The 27,530-nt window shown below is 48.5% G+C and overlaps 1 protein-coding gene across 2 annotated transcripts in view; it reads right to left on the bottom strand.

The window, feature by feature from the left end:
- Window positions 1-835: 835 nt before the first annotated feature.
- The window catches only part of NUP54 (nucleoporin 54), a 32,509-nt gene continuing 5,814 nt past the window's right edge, over window positions 836-27,530 (bottom strand). For both annotated transcript variants that reach the window (XM_038759690.1, XM_038759691.1), the window contains 11 exons: window positions 26,345-26,428; window positions 26,089-26,229; window positions 23,918-24,144; window positions 17,599-17,786; window positions 12,957-13,153; window positions 9,937-9,991; window positions 9,543-9,636; window positions 7,106-7,213; window positions 5,589-5,708; window positions 3,715-3,825; window positions 836-1,621 (listed from right to left, as the gene is read on the bottom strand). In XM_038759690.1, the coding sequence (XP_038615618.1) occupies window positions 1,493-1,621; window positions 3,715-3,825; window positions 5,589-5,708; window positions 7,106-7,213; window positions 9,543-9,636; window positions 9,937-9,991; window positions 12,957-13,153; window positions 17,599-17,786; window positions 23,918-24,144; window positions 26,089-26,229; window positions 26,345-26,428 (1,454 nt within the window). In that variant the 3' untranslated portion in view covers window positions 836-1,492. The remainder of the gene's footprint in view (window positions 1,622-3,714; window positions 3,826-5,588; window positions 5,709-7,105; window positions 7,214-9,542; window positions 9,637-9,936; window positions 9,992-12,956; window positions 13,154-17,598; window positions 17,787-23,917; window positions 24,145-26,088; window positions 26,230-26,344; window positions 26,429-27,530) is intronic.

The following is a 27,530-nucleotide window of genomic DNA, read 5'->3' on the forward strand; positions in this document are numbered from 1 at the left end:
AATTCTGGCCTGATTTCCGAGGACGATTTCCGAGCCGCGGGAAGCCACCGCGCCCGTACGGGAGATGCGTCCTCCTTGGCTCGGCTCAGTGCCTGAAGAGCTGAGGCTGTTTCACAGTGCGAAGACGCTCAAAGGACTCCCCGAGAAGACTGGTCTGGACGATCTCTAGAGCAGACGGGACTTCCTCGACGACAGCCAGGAAAACGCGTCCACGTCCAGGCCGGAGGAAAAGGAAAAATCACGTGGCAGCAAGACATAAATTTGAGTGCAAACCAGATTCGGAAGGAGTATGGCCTAGTGGAGCCTGGGAGTCAGAAGGGCGTGGGTTCCGATCGCGCTCCGCTGCTCGTCCGCCGTGGGACCTTGGGCGAGTCGCTTCTCCGTGCCTTAGTCCCCTCATCTGTAAAATGGGGATTAAGACTGTGAGCCCCACGTGGGACTTGGGGCGGGTCACATCTCTTAGTTACCTCGTCTGTAAAATGAGGATCGAGTGTGGCCCCGACTGGGACAGGGACTGTGTCCAACCTGATTAGCTTGTATCTACCCCGGCGCTTAGTACAGTGCCTGGAACGGAGTAAGCGCTTAACAATTTCCATTTAAAAACAAACCAAAAAATACTACTTCCTGTACTTCTCAGTCAGGTGTACCTTCCTAAAATTTTTCTCAGACTGATCTTTCATTCATTCATTCAGTCGTATTTATTGAGCGCTTACTGTGTGCAGACCACTGGACTAAGCTCTTGGAAAGTACAAGTTGGCAACAATACGGGGGCATCCATGATGGCTCTAAAATGCAAAGACGACCGTCCCCCAAGATCTAACAAACTAGCCCCAAGTGTTGTAGAAAAGGTATCACAAAGCGGGAGTTTATTTATAAGAAGTTGTCATCTTTTACGGAAGTGAAAATGCCAAAAAGGAAAGCAAGGTCAGTGTTAGGAAGGAGACGGAAATTTGGTTGTTTCCAAAGGACGCGGAGAGAACTTATTCGGACCGTTCCAGAGAAACGATATAAAAATAGACTTTTCAAAACCCCCGTCGTCCCAAAGGAAAGCCAAATCGGTATCTCAGAATCCCTCTTTACTTCGTCCATGGATGACGGAGGGCTTTATAGAAACCGGCTTCCGTTTTCCACCAGGTACAAATTTGCTGTCAGAGAGGGGTTTCCAACAGTGTACTCTGTGCAAAGCCGCCTTCTTCTTCTACTTTTACCGGCCGCGAAAAGGCGGGTAAAAGCTCGGCGACGTCTCGGACGCTGATTTTTCCGCCGCCGAACCCACCTAACGGTACCCGGGTGTCGGGTCCTTTTATTTTTTAAAACTTTTTCAGTAAATTCGGCTCGGCCCCGCCGACCGTCCCGTTCGGAGAGCTGGGCCAGCGACTGGCCTCGCTTTCTCGTCGGACGGGCCGGCTTCGGCCCCGAAGGAGTCCGGAGACGGTGGACCCGGCGGCGGCCGCGCCGGCCCATCGCTCCCCCCGCCCCAGGGCTGGCAGTGTCAACTGAGGACCCCCCCTCTGATGTGGATGCCCTCATTCAAGCCGTGTTCTATCAGTTTGATATCCTCGAGGTCGTCTTTGATGATGCTGATCAAGTGGCTCAGGCCTTCCTGCTGTTGTTTCAGATGCTACGAAGGGAAAAGGAGACGGTATTAGCCAAAAGCTGTCCCGAGTGTGGGCAAAGAGGCCCTGAACTCTTCAATCAATCAATCGATCGTATTTATTGAGCGCTTACTATGTGCAGAGCACTGTACTAAGCGCTTGGGAAGTACAAATTGGCATCACATAGAGACAGTCCCTACCCAACAGTGGGCTCACAGTCTAAAAGGGGGAGACAGAGAACAGAACCAAACATACCAACAAAATAAAATAAGTAGGATAGAAATGTACAAGTAAAATAAATAAATAAATAAATAAATAGAGTAATAAATATGTACAACCATATATACATATATACAGGAACTCTTCTGTTCCTTGTCCTTCTTTTTGATTTATATTAACACTTGTCTAGACTGACAGCTTGCCGTAATACTTGTCTCCCCCTCTAGACTGTAAATATTTATTACTCTATTTATTTATTTATTTATTTATTTATTTTACTTGTACATTTCTATCCTATTTATTTTATTTTGTTGGTATGTTTGGTTCTGTTCTCTGTCTCCCCCTTTTAGACTGTGAGCCCACTGTTGGGTAGGGACTGTCTCTATGTGTTGCCAATTTGTACTTCCCAAGCGCTTAGTACAGTGCTCTGCACATAGTAAGCGCTCAATAAATTCGATTGATTGATTGATTGATTGATTGACTGACAGCTTGCCGTGGGCAGGGCGTGTGGCTGCCAGCTCTGTCGCATCTTACTCTTCCAAGCGCTTAGTATAGTGCCCTGCACGTAGTAAGCGCTCAGTAAATCGCCACCGATGCTGAGTCTGTGTTCCAGGAACTGCGGTGGTAACGACTCCAGCAAAATTGTGCCCGGAGGAACCGTCCGGAGCCGCCTTGTTTTCTCGCCTCGGCCGGCATTTTCTAAAGGCCTAGATGCCAGTTTGCTCTGGGTCCGTTGGGTTGAAAGCCCACCGGAGTCCTACCCATACGGGGGCGTCCAATCAGTCATTCGTTCATTGAATCGTATTTATTGAGCGCTTACTGTGTGCAGAGCACTAGACTAAGCGCTTGGGAAGTCCAAGTTGGCAACATATGGAGACGGTCGCTACCCAACAGCGGGCTCACAGTCTGGAAGATCGATCGAAGGTACGCGCTGACTGGGTGCAGGGCACCGTATTAAGCGCCCGGCGAGCACAGTACAATCAATCAATCAATCAATCAATCGTATTTATTGAGCACTTACTGTGTGCAGAGCACTGTACTAAGCACTTGGGAAGTACAAGTTGGCAACATATAGAGACAGTCCCTACCCAATAGTGGGCTCACAGTCTAGAAGGCTACAACAGAGTCGATAGACACGCTCCCTGCTCACAAGGGGCTCCAGGCTCCGGGGCACTGGGACCATCTGGGAAGAAATCCAAATCCCCCGTCCCTCCATCTGGAGACGGGCCGGCTGGGCGAGAGGTCGGCACGGCCAGGGAGGAGGTTGCCCCTTAGACCTCATGTCTGGCTCAGTGGAAGGAGCCCGGGCTTTGGAGTCAGAGGTCATGGGTTCAAATCCCGGCTCCGCCAACTGTCAGCTGTGTGACTCTGGGCAAGTCACTTCACCTCTCTGGGCCTCAGTGACCTCATCTGTAAAATGGGGATGAACGCTTGTGAGCCCCCTGTGGACAACCTGACACCTTGTAGCCTCCCCAGCACTTAGAATAGTGCTTTGCACATAGTAAGCGCTTAACAAATACCATCATCATCACCGTCATCCGGGCCCGAGCGCCGGTGACTCTGGTGATCCCATCATCATCATCAATCGTATTTATTGAGCGCTTACTGTGTGCAGAGCACTGGACTAAGCGCTTGGGAAGTCCAAGTCGGCAACATATAGAGACGGTCCCTACCCACCAGTGGGCTCACAGTCTAAAAGGGGGAGACAGAGAACAAAACCAAACATACTAACAAAATAAAATAAATAGAATAGATATGTGGTTGCGGGGAGAGCCACCAACCGGATGGGCCGAACTGGCCGGGAGGGATGGGGGTCGGAGGACGGCAGCGCCTTCCCCTTCCCACCCGCCCGCCGGAGCCCCTCGGAGTCTCCCTTCGGACCCGGCGGGCCCTCGCTCACCTGCTTGATCTCCCGGAGCAGATCTGCGTCTATGTAATACCGCTCTTCCGACTTCACCGTGCCGAAGTGGTTCTGCATCCTGATCTGCGACATCAGCTCGTTTAGCCGACCCTAAGAACGGAGGGGGTTGGTGGGAGAGTGTCATCAATCCATCGATCGATCGATCGGGCGGGAGTATTTAGCGAGCGCTTACTGCGGGCGGGACACCTTCACAGAGGAAGCCCCTTGGATGGATGAGATCGACGCAGGGTTGGCAGGTAATCAAGGATGCTTCTTGAGGAGGTGGGATTTCAGAAGGGTTTAGAAAATGGGGAGGGTTGAAAGCAGGGCATGGGAAGATGAACTTGAAGGGGGTGAAGGGTGCCGCCTGGCCCGGCGGAAAGAGCCCAGGCCTGGGACTCGGAGGACTCGGGTTCTAATCCCGGCTCTGCTTGCTGTGTGACCCTGGGCGGGTCTCCTGTTCTCCCTCGAACTCAGACAGTGATCCCCAGTGCTTAGAACAGGGTTTGACCCAGACTTAAAGACTGTACTGCACTACACAAGGGAGAGCAGATACGAAGGAAGGAGAGAACTGGTGGTGAACGCTGAAGCCAGAAGTTAGGTAGGGGTTGCCAAGGGAAACGGGGAGCCAACGGAGGCTGTAGATCATTATCATCATCAATCGTATTTATTGAGCGCTTACTATGTGCAGAGCACCGTACTAAGCGCTTGGGAAGTACAAATTGGCAACAAATAGAGACAGTCCCTACCCGACAGTGGGCTCACTGTCTAACAGTAGATGAGTTGAAGAGCTGTGACCAGGCAGCACTGTCCAGACTGAGGTGACATCCCGCCCTCACGGGATCAGAGAAGTAGCGTGGCTCAGTGGAAAGAGCCCGGGCTTTGGAGTCAGAGGTCACGGGTTCAAATCCCAGCTCCGCCAACTGTCAGCTGTGTGACTTTGGGCAAGCCACTTCACTTCTCTGGGCCTCAGTTCCCTCATCTGTCAAATGGGGGTGAAGACTGTGAGCCCCCCGTGGGACAACCTGATCACCTTGTATCTCCCCCAGTGCTTGGCCACATAGTAAGCGCTTAACAAATACCATCATTATTATTAAAAGGAGAGAAGGGAGGGCCCGGGCTTTGGAGTCAGAGGTTGTGGGTTCGAATTCCGGCTCCGCCCCTTAGCTATGTGACTTTGGGTAAGTCACTTCTCCGGGCCCCAATTCCCTCATCTGTCAAATGGGGGTTAAGACTGCGAGCCCCCCCGTGGGACAACCTGATCACCTTGTATCTCCCCCAGTGCTTGGCCACATAGTAAGCACTCATCATTATTATCATTATTATTAAAAGGAGACAAGGGACAAGGGAGACAAGGGAGACAGTGCTCTGCACATAGTAAGCGCTCAATCGTCACCATCAATCGTATTTATTGAGCGTATTTATTGAGCGCTTACTGTGTGCAGAGCACTGTACTAAGCGCTTGGGAAGTCCAAGTTGGCAACATATAGAGACAGTCCCTACCCACCAATGGGCTCACAGTCTAAAAGGGGGAGACAGAGAACAAAACCAAACATACTAGCAAAATAAAATAAATAGAATAGATATTTATACGATTGATGATGAAGGGAGGGTATAACGACGAGGTTACAGCTTGGGGGGAAAAAAAAGTCTCCGGACTCACAGAGGGAGGAACAACAACGAAACAATCCTTCCTCCCTCAAGATAACTTGAGTCTCCGATCCTGTAACCGGACGGAGCGGGGCACGAGAGAGGGAGCATTGGCCGGAGAAAGAGGACGGCGGGGCAGTGGGCCTTTCTGATGTCCGGTTTCTCCCGGCCCGGCCGGCCGTCTCCCGGGAAAAGGGCCTCATCCCGCCCCCGGATCCACTCACCTTGAACTGGGTGGGGGCGTTGAGCTCGCACTGGATCGTATCTAGCTGGACTCGGAGCTGCTCCTCGTCGGCCTGGATGGCGTATCCGCTCTTTCTCTGGATTTCCTGCTTGATCAGGACCTGGCGACGGGGATAGGAAGGCGAAGATGAGGAGGAGGAGAGGGGGGAAGGGGCGAATCTCACATTAATGTAACCACTTCTCCCCAGTTGGGCGGAAAAACCGTGAACTGCTGTTTCAAGTGCAGAGTAGAACAATCCCAGTAATAAGAACTGTGGCACTTACTCTGGGCCAAGACTAATTTCCCGCATCTAAACTTACTAAGCACTTACTCTGGGCCAAGACTAATTTTCCCGCACCTAATTTGGCAGGCAGATCAAAATTCTGCATCAACTTATGGCTAAGAAACTATGTTCAGCCAAGAGAACCATGAGAAAGATGAACTCCGCTAGTGTTTGGGTCGAGAGTCACGCTGAGATCAAAGGTAAAAAAAAAATCCTTTCATTAGAGAAGCAGCGTGGCTCAGTGGAAAGAGCGCGGGCTTCGGAGTCAGAGGTCATGGGTTCAAATCTCAGCTCCGCCAACTGTCAGCTGGGTGGCTTTGGGCAAGTCACTTCACTTCTCTGGGCCTCAGTTACCTCATCTGTAATCATCATCATCATCATCAATCGTATTTATTGAGCACTTACTGTGTGCAGAGCACTGTACTAAGCGCTTGGGAAGTACAAATTGGCAACATCTAGAGACAGTCCCTACCCAACAGCGGGCTCACAGTCTAAAAGGGGGAGACAGAGAACAAAACCAAACATACTAACAAAATAAAATAAACTGTAATATGGGGATTAAGACTGTGAGCAACCCGTGGGACAACTTGATCACCTTCTAACCCCCCCAGCGCTTAGAACAGTGTTTTGCACATAGTAAGCGCTTACTAAATGCCATCGTTATTATTATTAATCTCTCTAGATCTAGAGAAACAGACTGGCCTAGTGGGAAAAGCAGGAGCCCGGGAGTCAGAGAACCTGGGTTCTCATCCCAGCTCCGCCGCTTGTCAGCTGTGTGACTTTGGGCAAGTCACTTAACTTCTCTGGGCCTCAGTTCCCTCATCTGTAAAATGGGGATTAAGATTGTGAGCCCCACATGGGACAACCTGATCATCCCGTACCCTCTCCAGTGCTTAGAACAGTGCTTGGCACCTAGTAAGCACTTAACAAATACCAAAATTATAATAATAATAATAATTATTATTATTATTATTAATCCCAGCTCATCCAATTGCCTGATATATGACCTCGGGCCAGGCGCTTAACTTCTCTGGGTCCTATTTACCTATTTTACCTGTAAAATTCAATACCTGTCCGCCCTCTTAACTGGATTATGAGCCCCATATAGGTCAGGGCCTGCATCCTACCTGGTTGACTTGCATGTACCCCAGTGCTTAGCACACAGTAAGCACTTAACAACCACCGGTTGTTATTTCACGCGATCTTTCGGTTGGATCTTCCCACGCCTGCGTTACCTGCAGGGTCCTATGGGAAAGATCCATCAGCTTCCTCTTGTACTGGGCTATTTTGGCCATAGTTGTGGTCTGATTCTTCTGCAACTCGCTTATATCTTCAGAGATGATCTAGGAAGAGACGCCGTGAATTAAACAAAAGCGCGCTCGTCACCGGCTATCTTCCCGGCAAGTTTCCAAGACCGAGGGGTACGCTCCCCGTTTGGCCTCCGCGGCCCATCTCGGTTCTCCCCTCACAAAACCGCGTCGTTTCCCCTCAGATGTTCCTTGTCCTTTCTTCTTTACAAATCCCCCGACGACGTCGCTCAGTACGCTCTGGAGAAGGTGGGGAGAGCGAGCCGAGGAGTGTGTGTGTGTCGGGAGATGGCTTACGTTGCCGAAACTTCTCTGGGAGGCTCCAGCTCGCAAATGATAGATCGGAGGCGGAGCTGGGAAACAGCGGGATAACGGGGGGCCCGGAACGGCACAGGATTCCGGGATTTCTTTTCCCAGGGGAAAGAACACCCGCTGACGCCGAGGAGGATCGTTGGTCTGAGTAACGGCACGGGGTACATTATCTTCGATTACCTATCGAGGGGTCGGAATGTTGCCAGCTTGTACTTCCCAAGCGCTTAGTACACTGATCTGCACACAGTAAGCGCTCAATAAATACGATTGATTGATTGATTGATTGACCGAGCCACTGGCCGTGCTTTGACGAGGGGAAGAAAGCGAGAGCTGCTGGGAACTTGCTGAGCTTTCCTTTAGAAAACACCAGAGAGCCGGGACCAACGAAGGGCGTCTACCAAAACCCAACCGGGTTTTCGATAAAAGGGCAGACTGTCACCTTTGGCTCCCTTGGGGGCTGTAAAGAAGCTTCATCAGACATAAAGCTGGCCCAGTGGAAAGAGCCCGGGCTTTAGAGTCAGAGGTCACGGGTTCAAATCCCAGCTCCGCCAATTGTCAGCTGTGTGACACGTGACAGGTTGTCCCACGTGGGGCTCACAATCTTAATCCCCATCTTACAGATGAGGGAACTGAGGCCCAGAGAAGTGAAGTGACTTGCCCAAAGTCACCCAGCTGACAGGCGGCGGAGCCGGGATGAGAACCCAGGTTCTCTGACTCCCGGGCTCCTGCTTTTCCCACTAGGCCAGTCTGTTTCTCTAGATCTAGAGAGATTAATAATAATAACGATGGCATTTATTAAGCGCTTACTACGTGCAAAGCAGTGTTCTAAGCGCTGGGGAGGTAACAAGGTGATCAGGTTGTCCCACGGGGGGGCTCACAGTCTTAATCCCCATTTTACAGATGAGGTAACAGGCCCAGAGAAGTCAAGTGACTTGTCCAAAGACACCCAGCTGACAGTTGGCGGAGTCAGCAAGTCACTTCACTTCTCTGGGCCTCAGTTCCCTCATCTGTAAAATGGGGATGAAGACTGTGAGCCCCCCCGTGGGACAACCTGATCACCTTGTAACCTCCCCGGCGCTTAGAACAGTGCTTTGCACATAGTAAGCGCTTAATAAATGCCATTATTGTTATTATTATGAAGCGCCTTGTCTTGCGCCTCTCTGAAACTTTGTAGAGTCTGCTACTGCAGGAGGCCTATTAAGCGCTTAGTACAGTGCTCTGCACAAAGCAAGCGCAGGCCTGGGAGTCAGAGGTCATGGGTTCTAATCCCGGCTCCGCCACTTGTAATAAATCTCCCACAACCAATTGATAATAATAATAATAATAATGGCATTTATTAAGCACTTACTATGCGCAAAGCATTATTCTAAGCACTGGGGAGGTTACAAGGTGATCAGGTGGTCCCACAGGGGGCTCACAGTCTTCACCCCCATTTTACAGATGAGGGAACTGAGGCCCAGAGAAGTTAAGTGACTTGCCCAAAGTCACACAGCTGACAACTGGTGACTAGAGAAGCAGCGTGGCTCAGTGGAAAGAGCACAAGCTTGGGAGTCAGAGGTTATGGGTTCAAATCCCAGCTCCGCCACTTGTCAGCTGTGTGACCTTGGGCAAGCCACTTAACTTCTCTGTGCCCCAGTTACCTCATCTGTAAAATGGGGATTAAGACTGTGAGCCCCCCGTGGGACAACCTCATCACCTTGTAAGCCCCAGCGCCTAGAACGGTGCTTTGCACATAGTAAGTGCTTTACAAATACTATCATTATTATTATTATTAACTGGTGGAGCCGGGATTTGAACTCCTGACCTCTGACTCCAAAGCCCGGGCTCTTTCCACTGAGGAGCCACACTCCTTCCCCAATTGTGCTTATGGCAATGACCAATTATTCCGACAAAAAAACGTGTTCGATCCAGAGGCAGGGGGATTTGCAGGAAGTATGATCGATCCAAAATGCCTAATGACAACCTGTGCGGTGGAAAAACCGAGCCGAACGGCATGTCTGATGACAAATCCGCACCCTCCAACCCACCACTCCGTACCGCCCCGGAAGCTTACATCTAATCGGGTCTGGTGTTGCTTAGTCATCTGATCCTGGACCTTCAACCTTCGTAACAGTTCCTTGAACCCGACCATCGGTACCGGAATCAACCTTCGGAAATCAGAGGGTTGCGTTGGAACATCTCATTCTGAGAGCCAAAAGAGCGGGCACGCACTTCAACGGTCACCTGTACGTCTAGGAAAAGTGTTGGGTTGCTACCGTCCTAGCCCTCGGGTACGGGTTTGTCTCAGAGCCCCGTTTTTACAAACTCCACCGCGATTTTAGAAGGCCCTTCCGCACAAGGATAAATCAATTCTCCCATTCTGCTTTCAAAGGCGCCCGTGTGACTTAACCGCCAAGAAAGAGGGGATCTCCTTCCCAGGAGCGAACGCTACATCGAGACAGACTTACTTCTCGGGATCAGGGTTGTCCACCTTGGCCTGTTCCCAGATAATCGGATCAACGCCTGCCAAGTGAGAAAGAAAGAACGTGGTCTAAAGGAGGGTTTTCTTCCACTGCCGACAACAAGTTCTCTACCTACCCAGTACTTGGCCCCACAAGACAATACCCGGTTGAAATTTCCGGACGGTTAAAGACGTTCTACCTCCAGATCAGAGGTCGGAAGCCGGGATCCACTGGTAAGAGAGCGCTTCCCGGCACACTGGCAATGCACTGGTATCCCATCCTAGTCACGGGATACGTTATAGAGCGCTGAATCCACCAGGAATGGGCGGGGAAGGGGGAAATAGGAAAAAAAATTGGGCCCTGGGCAAAGAGGTGGAGAATCGGGGGGGAGAAATAAATGTATTTAAAGTACAGGGCATTGCTTTGGATGCTGAATAAAAATAGCTCAAATGTGGTCCTTAAACATAACAACCCAATGTGAGCCAGCCATTGGGTATGACCTGAATTCTGGGTCCCGTTCGGACAGATGGCCGCACATACGCACAGATTTCACCGTCAGTGGGGTCTCTGGACACGGAGGCCGACTGATTATGTATAGAAACACGAGCCAAGGGCTTGTGCCATTTAGCCATCATCATCATCACCCTAACGATGGCATTTATTAAGCGCTTACTATGTGCACTGTTCTAAGTGCTGCAGAGGTTACAAGGTGATCAGTTGTCCCACGGGGGTGCTCACAGTCTTAATGCCCATTTTACCGATGAGGTAACTTGAGGCACAGAGAATCAATCAATCAATCGGATTTATTGAGCGCTTAATGTGTGCAGAGCACTGTACTAAGCGCTTGGGAAGTACCAGTTGGCAACATATAGAGACAGTCCCTACCCAACAGTGGGCTCACAGTCTAAAAGGGGGAGACGGAAAACAAAACCAAACATACTAACAAAATAGAATAGAATAGATATGTACAAGTAAAATAGAGTAATAAATATGTACAAACATATATACAGGAGAGAAGTTAAGTGATTTGCCCAAAGTCACACAGCTGACAAGTGGTGGAGCCGGGATTTGAACCCCTGACCTCTGACTCCAAAGCCCGGGCTCTTTCCACTGAGCCACGCTGCTGTTAAGCGCGTACTATGTGCCAGGCACTGTACTAAGCGCTACTCGCTATCAATAGGACCTGGTTGCAATAGACACTACTGACTGATTGACTGCAAAGAAGACAGCTGCTTGGGGCCAATTTGGGTCTTTATTTCATCATCAATCGTATTTATTGAGCGCTTACTATGTGCAGAGCACTGTACTAAGCGCTTGGGAAGTACAAATTGGCAACATATAGAGACAGTCCCTACCCAGCAGTGGGCTCACAGTCTAAAAGGGGGAGACTATAGACTCTGGTGTTCCTGAATTCATGAAAACGGCCCTGTCAATCACCTTTGCAAATCAATAGTAATTTTCAATTCGGCTCCCCCTTGTTCACGTCTGCCGTACTAATGGGAGCTGCGTGATGATGATGGTGTTAATATAATAATAATAATAATAATAATAGTAATAATAATAATAATAATGATAATGATGGCATTTGTTAAGCGCTTACTAATAATGGCATTTATTAATAATGGCATTTATTAAGCGCTTACTATGTGCAAAGCACTGTTCTAAGCGCTGGGGGGGGGTTACAAGGTGACCAGGTTGTCCCACGTTGGGGCTCACAGACTTCATCCCCATTTTACAGATGAGGCAACTGAGGCCCGGAGAAGTGAAGTGACTTGCCCAGGGTCACACAGCAGACAAGTGGTAGAGCCAGGATTAGAACCTAGGTCCTTCTGACTCCCAGGCGTGACGCATAGTGAGCGCTTAACAAATACCACTTACAGACCAAAAAACAAAAAGGAAGACAGAGCGGGTGGAACTCTCCCCTACGAGTTCACTCCCCTAGAGTAATCAATCAATCAATCGTATTTATTGAGCGCTTACTGGGAAGCAGCGTGGCTCAGTGGAAAGAGCCCGGGCTTTGGAGTCGGAGGTCATGGGTTCAAATCCCGGCTCCGACCATTGTCAGCTGTGTGACTTTGGGCAAGTCACTTCACTTCTCTGTGCCTCAGTTACCTCATCTGTAAAATGAGGATTAAGACTGCGAGACCCCCGTGGGACAACCTGATCACCTTATAACCTCCCCAGCGCTTAGAACAGTGCTTTGCACATAGTAAGCGCTTAATAAATGCCATCATTATTACTGTGTGCACAGCACTGTACTAGGTGCTTGGGAAGTCCAAGTTGGCAACATATAAAATAAAAAATACATAAATAATGGCATTTATTAAGCGCTTACTATGTGCAAAGCACTGTTCTAAGCGCTGAGGAGGTTACAAGGTGATCAGGTTGTCCCAAGGGGCTCACAGTCTATAGAGCCTCTCACATATAGCGACGGTCCCTACCCGACAGCGGGCTCCCGGTCGAGAAGGGGGAGACAGAGAACAAAACCAAACATATTAACAAAATAAAATAAATAGAATAGATATGTACATGTAAAATAAATAGAGTAATAAATGCGTACAAACATATATCCATATATCCAGGTGCTGTGGGGAAGGGAAGGAGGTAAGGCGGAGGGGATGGAGAGGGGAAGGAGGGGGAGAGGAAGGAGGGGGCTACAAGTAAAATAAATAGAGTAATAAATGCGTACAAACATATATCCATATATCCAGGTGCTGAGGGGAAGGGAAGGAGGTAAGGCGGAGGGGATGGAGAGGGGGAGGAGGGGGAGAGGAAGGAGGGGGCTACAAGTAAAATAAATAGAGTAATAAATGCGTACAAACATATATCCATATATCCAGTTGCTGAGGGGAAGGGAAGGAGGTAAGGCGGAGGGGATGGAGAGGGGGAGGAGGGGGAGAGGAAGGAGGGGGCTCAGTAGTTACCAGCAGTAACTATCAGTATCTACTATCAGTACTATCAGTGTGCTTTGCACACAGTAAGCACTCAATAAATACGCTTGATTGATTGATCAGTAGAGTAGTTACCAGCGGGAGGATTCTGCAAGAGCTGTTTGATCTGTGCCGGAGAGAGCTCAGTTCGCGCCATGGAAAGGGTCACCCCCAGCTGCTGTAAGGAGGGTTTTATATTCGCTTGCTCGAAATGAGCATAGAGGGTGGTGGCGGGAACTCTCCTGGAGGTCCCGTTTGGAGAACGCTCCACGACGTAAATGACGACTTCCGTCCTGTTGGGAGAGAGAGCGCAGAATGAGGCTGCGAGGTGGCGGCTCGTTTCCGGCCACCGACGGGTTGGGCCTTATTTAGGCAGAAACTCCTCCCGCTGGGCTTCCAGGCTGTCCATCCATCCCCTCGCCCCCTCCTACCTCCCCTCCCTCCTCTCCTTCTACTGCCCAGCCCGCACCCTCCGCTCCTCCACCGCTAATCTCCTCACCGTTAGGCCTCGCTCTCGCCTGTCCCGCCATCGACCCCCAGCCCACGTCATCCCCCGGGCCTGGAATGGCCCCAATCCCTCTGCCCATCTGCCAAGCTGGCTCTCTTCCTCCCTTCAAGGCCCTGCTGAGAGCTCACCTCCTCCAGGAGGCCTTCCCACACTCAGCCCCTTCCTTCCTCTCCCCCTCATCCCCCTCTCCATCCCCCCCATCTTACCTCCTTCCCTTCCCCACAGCACCTGGATATATGTATATATGTTTGTACATATTTATTACTCTATTTATTTATTTATTTATTTTACTTGTACATATCTATTCTATTTATTTTATTTTGTTAGTATGTTTGGTTTTGTTCTCTGTCTCCCCCTTTTAGACTGTGAGCCCATTGTTGGGTAGGGACTGTCTCTCTATGTTGCCAATTATGTTTGTACATATTTATTACTCTATTTATTTATTTATTTATTTTACTTGTACATATCTATTCTATTTATTTTATTTTGTTAGTATGTTTGGTTTTGTTCTCTGTCTCCCCCTTTTAGACTGTGAGCCCACTGTTGGGTAGGGACTGTCTCTATATGTTGCCAATTTGTACTTCCCAAGCACTTAGTACAGTGCTCTGCACATAGTAAGCGCTCAATAAATACGATTGATGATGATGATGATGATTTATTTATTTAGTAAATGACAGAGAAGCAGTGGGGCTCAATGGGGAGAGCCCGGGCTTTGGAGTCGGGGGGCATGGGTTCGAATCCCGGCTCCGCCACAAGTCTGCTGTGGGCAAGTCACTTCACTTCTCTGAGCCTCAGTTCCCTGATCTGTAAAAACGGGGATTAAGACTGTGAGCCCCACGTGGGACAACTTGATCACACTGTATCCCCCCCAACGCTTAGAACAGTGCTTTGCATGTACTAAGCGCTTAACAAATGCCATCATCATTATTATTACTGTAATACTATTTATTACTCTATTTATTTATTTTACTTGTACATATTTATTGTATTTATTTTATTAATATGTTTTGTTTTGTTGTCTGTCTCCCCCTTCTAGACTGTGAGCCCACTGTCGGGTAGGGACCGTCTCTGTATGTTGCCAACTTGGACTTCCCAAGCGCTTAGTCCAGTGCTCTGCACACAGTAAGCGCTCAATAAATACGACTGAATGAATGAATGAACTTAAATAACGGAGGCACATCGAATATTGCTTTCGAGGTTAAGACGGTAGCAGCAACAGCTGATGGTATAATAATAATAATAATAATGATAATGATGGTTTATAGTTCTTCTTCTAGACTGTGAGCCCACTGTTGGGTAGGGACCGTCTCTATGTGTTGCCAACTTGTGCTTCCCAAGCGCTTAGTACAGAGCTCTGCACACAGTAAGCGCTCAATAAATACGATTGATTGATTGATTGATTGACTGTTCAAAGCGCTGGGGGGTTGGGGGGACACAAGGTGATCATTTTGTCCCAGGTGGGGCTCACAGTCTTAATCCCATTTTACAGATGAGGTAACTGAGGCACAGAGAAGTTAAGTGGCTTGCCCAAGGCTCCACAGCTGACAAGTGGTGGAGCCGGGATTCAAACCCATGACCTCTGACTCCAAAGCCCGGGCTCTTTCCACTGAGCCATGCTGCTTCTCATGTGGCCAACTTGTACTTCCTAAGCGCTTAGTACAGTGCTCTGCACACAGTAAGCGCTCAATAAATACGATAGAATGAATGAACCAACTTGTACTTTCCAAGCGCTTAGTACAGTGCTCTGCAGACAGTAAGCGCTCAATAAATACGACTGAATGAATGAATGAACCAACTTGTACTTTCCAAGGGCTTAGTACAGTGCTCTGCACACAGTCAGTGCTCAATAAATACAACTGAATGAAAGAAATTGGCCCCATGTGGGACAGGGACTGTGTCCAACCTGATAAGCTTGTATCTACCCCAGTGCTTACTACAGTGCCTGGCACGTAGTACATGCTTTACAAATACCATAAAAAAATTATATATAAAAAAAAATCGAACTGTTCAGTCTCTTGAGAACTAGTCATTCATTCATTCATTCAATGAATGAATTTATTTATTCATTATTTATGAAGCGTATTGAGCGCTTACTGTGTGCAGAGCACTGTACTAAGCGCTTGGGAAGTCCAAGTTGGCAACATATAGAGACGGTCCCTACCCAACAGTGGGCTCGCAGTCTAGAAGGGGGAGACAGAGAACAAAACAAAACATAGTAACAAAATAAAATAAATAGAATAAATATAGTCATTCATTCAATCGCATTTATTGAGCGCTTACTCTATCTACCCCAGTGCTTACTACAGTGCCTGGCACGTAGTACGTGCTTTACAAATACCGTAAAAAAATTATATAAAAAATAATTGAACTGCTCATTCTCTTGAGAACTAGTCATTCATTCAATCGTATTTATTGAGCGCTTACTCTATCTACCCCAGTGCTAACTACAGTGCCTGGCACATAGTACGTGCTTTACAAATACCATGAAAAAATTATATAAATAAAAAATTGAATTGTTCAGTCTCTTGAGAACTAGTCATTCATTCAATCGTATTTACTGAGTGCTTACTCTATCTACCCCAGTGCTTACTACAGTGCCTGGCACGTAGTACATGCTTTACAGATACCAAAAAACAATTATATAAAAAAAATTGAACTGTTCAGTCTCTTGAGAACTAGTCATTCATTCAATCGTATTTATTGAGCGCTTACTCTATCTACCCCAGGGCTTACTACAGTGCCTGGCACTCAGTACGTGCTTTACAAGTACTGTAAAAAAATTATATTAAAAGAAATTGAACTGTTCAGTCTCTTGAGAACTAGTCATTCATTCAATCATATTTATTGAGCGCTTACTGTATCTACCCCAGTGCTAACTACAGTGCCTGGCAAGTAGTACGTGCTTTACAGATACCATAAAAGATTATATAAAAAAAAATTGAACTGTTCAGTCTCTTGAGAACTAGTCATTCATTCAATCATATTTATTGAGCACTTACTGTATCTACCCCAGTGCTAACTACAGTGCCTGGCACGTAGTACGTGCTTTACAGATACCATAAAAGATTATATTAAAAAAAATTGAACTGTTCAGTCTCTTGAGAACTAGTCATTCATTCAATCGTATTTATTGAGCACTTACTCTATCTACCCCAGTGCTTACTACAGTGCCTGGCACGTAGTACGTGCTTTACAAATACCATAAAAAATTTATTTGAAAAAAAATTGAACTGTTCAGTCTCTTGAGAACTAGGCATTCATGCAATCGTATTTATTGAGCACTTACTGTATCTACCCCAGTGTTCACTACAGTGCCTGGCATGTAGTACATGCTTTACAAATACCATTAAAAAATTCTATGAAAAAAAATTGAACTGTTCAGTCTCTTGAGAACTAGTCATTCATTCAATCGTATTTATTGAGTGCTTACTGTATCTACCCCAGTGCTAACTACAGTGCCTGGCACGTAGTACGTGCTTTATAAATACCATAAAAAAAATATAAAAAAATTGAACTGTTCAGTCTCTTGAGAACTAGTCATTCATTCAATCGCATTTATTGAGCACTTACTGTATCTACCCCAGTGCTTACTACAGTGCCTGGCACATAGTACGTGCTTTATAAATACCATAAAAAATTATATTAAAAAAACTGAACTGTTCAGTCTCTTGAGAACTACTCATTCATTCAACCGTATTTATCGAGCGCTTACTGCGTGCAGAGCACTGTACTAAGCGCTTGGGAAGTACAAGCTGGCAACACTCATTCAATCGCATTTATTGAGCGCTTACTGTGCGCAGAGCACCGTACTAAGTGCTTGGGAAGTACAAGTCGGCAACATCGAGAGACGGCCCCTACCCAACAACGGGCTCACACGTCTAGACAACGAAGCAAAATACATTCACAAAATAAAATCAATAGAATAGTAAAATAAAGAGAGTAATCAATCTGTACAAACATATATACAGGTGCCGTGGGGAGGGGAAGGAGGTAAGGCGGGGGGGATGGGGAGGGGGCTCAGTCCGGAGAAGTGAGGTGACTTGTCCAGGGTCACACTACCCACACGTTTTCAAATCATTCCCAACGTTAGGCCCTGACTCACACTGTGCACGAAACCATTTCTTCCCATATGCCGAGGGGGGAATTCCTTATCAGGGTTTCCCACCTCCGTCCCCCCGCAAAACCAGGACCGAGAGAAGTGACGGCACTGCCCGCTCGCGGTCCACGTACTGGTCGTCCGGCAGCGTCTTCACCCCCTCCACGTTGACGGTGAGGGTCTGGTTCCCTCCCAGAACTTTATGGAGCGATTCGACCAGCTGCTGCTGCTGGCCGCGAATGTCCGTTTCCTTCCTGTTGAAGACCAGGACCACCAGGCCGTCTTCGTCCTTGTTGCTGGGCATGCAGCTGTAGCCCACCGCCTGCGGAGAGAGGCCGCAACGGGAGCGGAGGCCAAAGAGGCCCCGCGGGCCCGCTAGAGACGTCGGCCCATTTGGCCCCTCGGTCTTCGTTCGGCGCCGTACCCTGAAACCGGGACGGAGCCCCACCTGGACCTTAAAGACATAAAAACACCTCCCGGTCCTCCGCGGCTCGGAGTTTCCTTAATAACAATAATAATAATGGCATTTATTAAGCACCTACTACATGCAAAGCACTGTTCTAAGCGCTGGGGAGGTTACAAGGTGATCAGGTTGGCCCACACGGGGCTCACAGTCTTCATCCCCATTTTACGGATGAGGGAACTGAGGCCCAGAGAAGTGAAGCGACTCGCCCAAAGTCACACAGCTGATGGTTGGAAGAGCCAGGATTTGAACCCCTGACCTCTGACTCCAAAGCCCGGGCTCTTTCCACTGAGCCAACGGCTTCTAGTCCGCCCTCCGAGCGGAGGAGGGGGGGAGAGATGGATTCCTTTTTTCTCCTCAACCCACAGACTGTCTCATTCATTCATTCAATCGTATTTATTGAGCGCTTACTGTGTGCAGAGCACTGGACTAAGCACCTTAAAGACATAAGAATACCTCCCGGTCCTCCGCGGCTCGGAGTTTCTTTACGACAGCTTCTAGTCCGCCGGCTGCCTCCGAGCGGAGGAGGCGGGGAGAGATGGATTCCTTTTTTCTTCTCAACCCACAGACTGTCTCATTCATTCATTCAATCGTATTTATTGAGCGCTTACTGTGTGCAGAGCACTGGACTAAGCACCTTAAAGACATAAGAATACCTCCCGGTCCTCCGTGGCTCGGAGTTTCCTTACGACGGCTTCTAGTCTGCCGGCTGCCTCCGAGCGGAGGAGGGGGGGAGAGATGGATTACTTTTTTCTCCTCAATGACTGTCTCATTCATTCATTCATTCACTGAATCGTATTTATTAAGCGCTTACTGTGTGCAGAGCACTGGACTAAGCACCTTAAAGACATAAAAATACCTTCCGGTCCTCCGCGGCTCGGAGTTTCTTTACGACGGCTTCTAGTCCGCCGGCTGCCTCCGAGCGGAGGAGGCGGGGAGAGATGGATTCCTTTTTTCTTCTCAACCCACAGACTGTCTCATTCATTCATTCAATCGTATTTATTGAGCGCTTACTGTGTGCAGAGCACTGGACTAAGCACCTTAAAGACATAAGAATACCTCCCGGTCCTCCGCGGCTCGGAGTTTCTTTACGACGGCTTCTAGTCCGCCGGCTGCCTCCGAGCGGAGGAGGCGGGGAGAGACGGATTCCTTTTTTCTCCTCAACCCACAGACTGTCTCATTCATTTATTCAATCGTATTTATTGAGCGCTTACTGTGTGCAGAGCACTGGACTAAGCACCTTAAAGACATAAGAATACCTCCCGGTCCTCCGTGGCTCGGAGTTTCCTTACGACGGCTTCTAGTCTGCCGGCTGCCTCTGAGCGGAAGAGGGGGGGAGAGATGGATTCTTTTTTTCTCCTCAATGACTGTCTCATTCATTCATTCATTTATTCAATCGTATTTATTCAGCGCTTACTGTGTGCAGAGCACTGGACTAAGCACCTTAAAGACATGAAAATACCTCCCGGTCCTCCGCGGCTTGGAGTTTCCTTACGACGGCTTCTAGTCCGCCGGCTGCCTCCGAGCGGGGGGGGGAGATGGATTCCTTTTTTCCTCCTCAATGACTGTCTCATTCATTCATTCATTCATTGAATCGTATTTATTGAGCGCTTACTGTGTGCAGAGCACTGGATTAAGCACCTTAAAGGCATAAGAATACCTCCCGGTCCTCCGCGGCTCGGAGTTTCCTTACGATGGCTTCTAGTCCGCTGGCTGCCTCCGAGCGGAGGAGGAGGGGGAGAGATGGATTCCTTTTTTCTCCTCAACCCACAGACTGTCTCATTCATTCATTCAATCGTATTTATTGAGTGCTTACTGTGTGCAGAGCACTGGACTAAGCACCTTAAAGACATAAAAATGCCTCCCGGTCCTCCGCGGCTCGGAGTTTCTTTACGACGGCTTCTAGTCCGCCGGCTGCCTCCGAGCAGAGGAGGTGGGGAGAGATGGATTCCTTTTTTCTCCTCAACCCACAGACTGTCTCATTCATTCATTCAATCATATTTATTGAGCGCTTACTGTGTGCAGAGCACTGGACTAAGCACCTTAAAGACATAAGAATACCTCCCGGTCCTCCGTGGCTCGGAGTTTCCTTACGACGGCTTCTAGTCTGCCGGCTGCCTTTGAGCGGAAGAGGGGGGGAGAGATGGATTCTTTTTTTCTCCTCAATGACTGTCTCATTCATTCATTCATTCATTGAATCGTATTTATTGAGCGCTTACTGTGTGCAGAGCACTGGACTAAGCACCTTAAAGACATAAGAATACCTCCCGGTCCTCCGCGGCTCGGAGTTTCTTTACGACGGCTTCTAGTCCGCCGGCTGCCTCCGAGCGGAGGAGGCGGGGAGAGACGGATTCCTTTTTTCTCCTCAACCCACAGACTGTCTCATTCATTTATTCAATCGTATTTATTGAGCGCTTACTGTGTGCAGAGCACTGGACTAAGCACCTTAAAGACATAAAAATGCCTCCCGGTCCTCCGCGGCTCGGAGTTTCTTTACAACGGCTTCTAGTCCGCCGGCTGCCTCCGAGCAGAGGAGGTGGGGAGAGATGGATTCCTTTTTTCTCCTCAACCCACAGACTGTCTCATTCATTCATTCAATCGTATTTATTGAGCGCTTACTGTGTGCAGAGCACTGGACTAAGCACCTTAAAGACATAAGAATACCTCCCGGTCCTCCGTGGCTCGGAGTTTCCTTTCGATGGCTTCTAGTCTGCCGGCTGCCTCCGAGCGGAGGAGGGGGGGAGAGATGGATTCCTTTTTTCTCCTCAATGACTGTCTCATTCATTCATTCATTCACTGAATCGTATTTATTAAGCGCTTACTGTGTGCAGAGCACTGGACTAAGCACCTTAAAGACATAAAAATACCTCCCGGTCCTCCGCGGCTCGGAGTTTCTTTACGACGGCTTCTAGTCCGCCGGCTGCCTCCGAGCGGAGGAGGCGGGGAGAGATGGATTCCTTTTTTCTCCTCAACCCACAGACTGTCTCATTCATTCATTCAATCATATTTATTGAGCGCTTACTGTGTGCAGAGCACTGGACTAAGCACCTTAAAGACATAAGAATACCTCCCGGTCCTCCGTGGCTCGGAGTTTCCTTACGACGGCTTCTAGTCTGCCGGCTGCCTCCGAGCGGAAGAGGGGGGGAGAGATGGATTCTTTTTTTCTCCTCAATGACTGTCTCATTCATTCATTCATTCACTGAATCGTATTTATTGAGCACTTACTGTGTGCAGAGCACTGGACTAAGCACCTTAAAGACATGAAAATACCTCCCGGTCCTCCGCGGCTCGGAGTTTCCTTACGACGGCTTCTAGTCCGCCGGCTGCCTCCGAGCGGAGGGCGGGGGGAGAGATGGATTCCTTTTTTCTCCTCAACCCACAGACTGTCTCATTCATTCACTGAATCGTATTTATTGAGCACTTACTGTGTGCAGAGCACTGGACTAAGCACCTTAAAGACATAAGAATACCTCCCGGTCCTCCGTGGCTCGGAGTTTCCTTACGACGGCTTCTAGTCTGCCGGCTGCCTCTGAGCGGAGGACGTGGGGAGAGATGGATTCCTTTTTCCTCCTCAATCCACAGACTGTCTCATTCATTCATTCATTCATTCAATCGTATTTATTGAGCGCTTACTGTGTGCAGAGCACTGCACTAAGCGCTTGGGAAGTCCAAGTTGGCAACACACAGAGACGGTCCCTACCCAACAGCAGGCTCACAGTCTAGAAGGGGGAGACAGACAACAAGACAAAACATATTAACAAAATAAAATAGAGTATGTACAAATAGAGTAATAAATACTCTAAATAAATAAACAGAGAAGCAGCGTGGCTCAGCGGAAAGAGCCCGGGCTTTGGAGCCAGAGGTCATGGGTTCACATCCCGGCTCCGCCAAATGTCAGCTGTGTGACTTTGGGCAAGTCACTTAACTTCTCCGTGCCTCAGTTACCTCATCTGTAAAATGGGGATTAAGATTGTGAGCCCCACCTGGGATAACCTGATAACCTTGTAACCCCCCAGTGCTTAGAACAGTGCTTTGCACATAGTAAGCGCTTAACCAATACCATCATCATCATTATTATTATTATTTGGAGTCAGAGGTCATGGGTTCAAATCCCGGCTCTGCCAACTGTCAGCTGTGTGACTCTGGGCAAGTCACTTCACTTCTCTGGGCCTCAGTTCCCTCATCTGGAAAATGGGGATTAAGACTGTGAGCCCTCTGTGGGACAACCTGATCAATCAATCGTATTTATTGAGCGCTTACTTAAGCACTTGGGAAGTACAAGTTGGCAACAAATAGAGACAGTCCCTACCCAACAGTGGGCTCACAGTCTAGAAGAGTGGGCTGATCACCTTGTAACCTCCCCAGCGCTTAGAACAATCAATCAATCAATCAATCGCATTTATTGAGCGCTTACTGTGTGCAGAGCACTGTACTAAGCGCTTGGGAAGTCCAAGTTGGCAACACACAGAGACGGTCCCTACCCAACAGTGGGCTCACAGTCTCGAAGGGGGAGACAGTGAACAAAACAAAACATATTAACAAAATAAAATAAACAGAATAAATATGTACAAGTAAAATAAATAGAGTAATAAATACGTGCAAGCATATATACATATATACAGGTATCCCACCTGAGACTCGCAGTCTCATTCCCCACTTCACAGATGAGGCTGTGCTTAGCCTCAGTTCCCTCATCTGGAAAATGGGGATTAAGACTGTGAGCCCTCTGTGGGACAACCTGATCAATCGATCAATCATATTTACTGAGCGCTTAAGCGCTTGGGAAGTACAAGTTGGTAGGGAACCAGATGAGGGAACTGTGCTGAAGCGCTTAGTACAGTGCTCTGCATGTAGTAAGCGCTCAATAAATACGATTGATGATAAATACGATTGCTGATGAGGCAACTGAAGCACAGAGAAGTGAAGTGACTTGCCCAAGGTCGCCCAGCAAAGTGGAGAAGTCAGGATTGGAACAGTGCTTTGCACATAGTAAGCGCTTAATAAATGCCATCATCATCATCATCATTATTATTATTATTATTAAATCCGTACAAACGGATATACATACATACAGGTGGTGCGGGGAGGGGAAGGAGGTAAGGCGGGGGGGGATGGGGAGAAGGCCTCCTTCTCAATCAATCAATCAATCAATCGTATTTATTGAGTGCTTACTATGTGCAGAGCACTGTACTAAGCGCTTGGGAAGTACAAATTGGCAACATATAGGGACAGTCCCTACCCAACAGCGGGCTCACAGTCTAAAAGGCCTTCTCCCTTCAAGGCCCTGCTGAGAGCTCACCTCCTCCAGGAGGCCTTCCCAGACTGAGCCCCTTCCTTCCCCTCCCCCTCGTCCCCCTCTCCATCCCCCCATCTTACCTCCCTCCCTTCCCCACAGCACCTGTATATATGCATATATGTTTGTACATATTTTTTTACTCTATTTATTTATTTAATTTATTTGTACACATCTATTCAATTTATTTTATTTTGTTAGTATGTTTGGTTTTGTTCTCTGTCTCCCCCTTTTAGACTGTGAGCCCGCTGTTGGGTAGGGACCGTCTCTATATGTTGCCAATTTGTACTTCCCAAGCGCTTAGTACAGTGCTCTGCACACAGTAAGCGCTCAATAAATACGATTGCTGATGATGATGATAAAAGGGGGAGACAGAGAACAAAACCAAACATACTAACAAAATAAAATAAATAGGGTAGATATGTACAAGCAAAATAAATAGAGTAATAAATCTGTACAAACATATATCCATATATACAGGTGCTGTGGGGAAGGGAGGGAGGTAAGATGGGGGGGATGGAGAGGGGGACGAGGGGGAGAGGAAGGAAGGGGCTCAGTCTGGGAAGGCCTCCTGGAGGAGGTGAGCTCTCAGCAGGGCCTTGAAGGGAGGCCCACAAACACGCTCCTCGACTCCTTTTGAACACCGTGGCCGGGGAATCCTCTAAGCACCCCACGGGGCTTCGAGCGGCCGACTCACCTTAAAGCGGCAAAAGGGGTTTTCCTGGCCGAACTCCACGGGCGGGATGTTGTTGCTGAAGTAGCCTTTGCCCGTCCCCCAGAAGGCCTGGAGCTGGTTCCACTTCGCCAGGATGGCGTCCCGCTCGTCCCCCAGGAGCGTCGGGGCGGACAGGGCGCTGGCCGTGTTTATCAGTTGGTTGGACTGGGGAGGAGCCTGCGTGGGCTGACTGAAGAGGCCGCCTAAAGCTGAAGGGAGGGACACGCGCGCTTCATCATCATCATCATCGATCGTATTTACTGAGCGCTTACTGTGTGCAGGGCACTGGACGAAGCGCTTGGGAAGTCCAAGTTGGCAACATACAGAGGCGGTCCCTACCCAACAGTGGGCTCACGGTCTGAAAGGGGGAGACAAGACCAAACATACTAACAAAATAAAATAAATAGAATAGATATGGATAAGCAAAATAAATAAATAGAGTAATAAATATGTACAGACATATATGACAAAGGCCAGGATCCGGACCAGTTGGCGCTCAGGGCAGGGCTCTGCACGCGCCGAGCGCTCGATAAATATGACCGGTTGCCGAGGGAGGCTCTGCCGGGCCGGTGTGTCCTTGGAATTCCTTCCTTTATTCAATCCTTCCCCTCGTCTGGAATGCCCTCCCTCCCCACATCCATGTCTACCTGCATATATGTATACCTGTATATATGTATATATGTTCGTACGTATTTGTTACTCTATTTATTTATTTTACTTGTACATATCCCTTTTAGACTGTGAGCCCACTGTTGGGTAGGGACTGTCTCTACGTGTTGCCAATTTGTATTTCCCAAGCGCTTAGTACAGTGCTCTGCACATAGTAAGCGCTCAATAAATACGGTTGATGATGATCGTATTTATCTAGCGTTTACTGCGGGCACAGCACTGTACTGAGCGCTGAGGAGAGTCCGATACAACGCCAGACAGACACACTCCCTGCCCATGGCTGCCTTCCTTGGGAAGGAGGGGATGTGGAAGGAAGTGGGGGGGTGGGAATTTTGATGGCTTAGAAGCCATATTTTTTTGTTAACAGAGGAGGAGTCGTCCCTGGGGTGCTCTTCAAAAAAAAAAATTGCAAGGGAAAGAGAGAAACTGCACCTCAGAAACTCTCTTTCTAATAATAATAATAATAATAATAATAATAATAATAATAATGGCATTTGTTAAGCACTTACTACGTGCAAAGCACTGTTCCAAGCGCTGGGGGGATACAAGGTGATCAGGTTGTCCCACGGGGGGCTCACAGTCTTAATCCCCGTTTTCCAGATGAGGGAACTGAGGCTCAGAGAAGTGCACTGACTTGCCCAAGGTCACACAGCAGACATGTGGTGGAGCCGGGATTCGAACCCATGTCCTCTGACTGGGCTATGCTCCAACGCGATTTGAATCAGGGCCCTTCAAGGCCCGAAGAATTTAGATTTTTCGAGTAAACCGAATGCCCTGTGGTTTCAGCCCGGTCGGTTGGGCTAAACTTGGAACAATACAGAGATGTGGGGGGAGAGGGGAGAGAGGTCGAATAAAATCAATCAATCGTATTTATTGAGCGCTTACTACGTGCAGAGCACTGTACTAAGCGCTTGGGAAGTACAAATTGGCAACATATAGAGACAGTCCCTACCGACAGCAGTGAAGGAGGTCCGCCCACCGTGAAGCCGACTCGGTCTCGGGACGGAGAAAAATGCAACCAAGAAGTGTCATATCCGTGATTACGCTGGGATTCTCCAGAGCCGACGGATAACCTCGACTCTTCAAGAAAGCACCACGCGCCAAATCCCCGATTCAAGGCCCTGCTGAGAGCTCACCTCCTCCAGGAGGCCTTCCCAGACTGAGCCCCTTCCTTCCTCTCCCCCTCATCCCCCTCTTCATCCCCCCATCTTACCTCCTTCCCTGCCCCACAGCACCTGTATATATGTTTGTACATATTTATTACTCTATTTTACTTGTACACATCTATTCTATTCATTTTATTTTGTTAGTATGTTTGGTTTTGTTCTCTGTCTCCCCCTTTTAGACTGTGAGCCCACTGTTGGGCAGGGACCGTCTCTATATGTTGCCAATTTGTACTTCCCAAGCGCTTAGTCCAGTGCTCTGCACATAGTAAGCGCTCAATAAATACGATTGATGATGATGATGATGATGATGATACGTACTGGTCGGCTGCTGCTGCGTGTTGAATCCTCCGAAGCCCAACCCGGCTCCCAAACCGGCCCCGAGGCCGGGGTTTGTTCCCGTTCCTGTGCCGAAGCCGGTTCCAAATCCAAAACCTTTGTTCTGGGTAGCACCAAAGAGACCTGGGAAGAGGAACGGCGAAGGCATTATCCAAAAAAAAAAATAAAGAAGAAGAAGAAATCTCCAAGCGACCCGCGTTCTGTTTTGCTCCTAAATCCCAAGTCGTGGGGCTCTTACCTGTTGTGCCTGTGTTGGTTGGGGCGGAAAAGCTAAACGCAGAACTGGCCGCGGTGGTCGTGGTTCCGAACCCTCCGAACCCACCTGGTGAATCCAATGGAAACACAAATAAACACGCGGGTAACAATCCCCCGACCGGGCGGTGACAAATGGCTTGTGGAGGACGAGACCAGGGGTGATGGGTTTGCTTCACGCCGACGGGCAACGAAAGGAGCCAACGAGGAAATGGGCAAACCGGGCCGAGATGGATCAACGCGGGACACCGAGTATGGAAGTGATCGGCGTGGAGGCTTCCAAAATGTCCAGCGACACACAATAATAATGATAATGATAGCATTTATTAAGCGCTTACTTTGTGCAAAGCTCTGTTCTAATCGCTGGGGAGGTTAAAAGGTGATCAGGTTGTCCCACGGGGGGCTCACACTCTCAATCCCCATTTTACAGATGCGGTAACTGAGGCCCCAAGTCACACAGCTGACAGTTGGCGGAGCCGGGGTTTGAACCCGTGACCTCTGACTCCAAAGCCCGGGTTCTTTCCGGGCTTCTCATAATATTGCTGAACGGTCACAGACGGCGTGCCTAGAGAGCGGAGTTCTTATTTTTGAAGAGGAAAAGTCTTTCTCGCTTTAATTCTTTCAGCTTGAACGCCCGTTTTCGCTCTGGCTCAATCGAGGAACACGCCATTTACGATCCGCTTTTTAAGCAGAGTAACTCAAGTGGTGGCTAATCTAAAATAACCTCCAATCACTCTGAGCGGTGTTCAATTACTGGGAATACAGAAGTTGTACGCTGAAAACAATCGCTTTGGAATTAGTTTTGATGCCTTTTGTGTGGCTTAAAAGCTTACGTCTGGCAGAACTGGATTTTCTGGAAAGGACCGTCTAAGATCCCTGAGTTTCAGGGTGCAGAAGCAGCCTGGCTCAGTGGATACCACTTTTGGGTAGGGACTGTCTCTATATGTTGCCAACTTGTACTTCCCAAGCGCTTAGTACAGTGCTCTGCACACAGTAAGCGCTCAATAAATACGATTAATGATGATGATGGATAGAGCGTGGGAGTCAGAAGGATCTGGGTTCTAATGCCGGCTCTGCCACACGTCTCCTGTGGATCTCGGGCAAGTCAATCAATCAATCAATCACATTTATTGAGCGCTTACTGTGTGCAGAGCACTGGGAAGTACAAGTTG

Source organism: Tachyglossus aculeatus, chromosome 17 (assembly GCF_015852505.1).
Source record: "Tachyglossus aculeatus isolate mTacAcu1 chromosome 17, mTacAcu1.pri, whole genome shotgun sequence".
Lineage (NCBI taxonomy): Eukaryota > Metazoa > Chordata > Mammalia > Monotremata > Tachyglossidae > Tachyglossus > Tachyglossus aculeatus.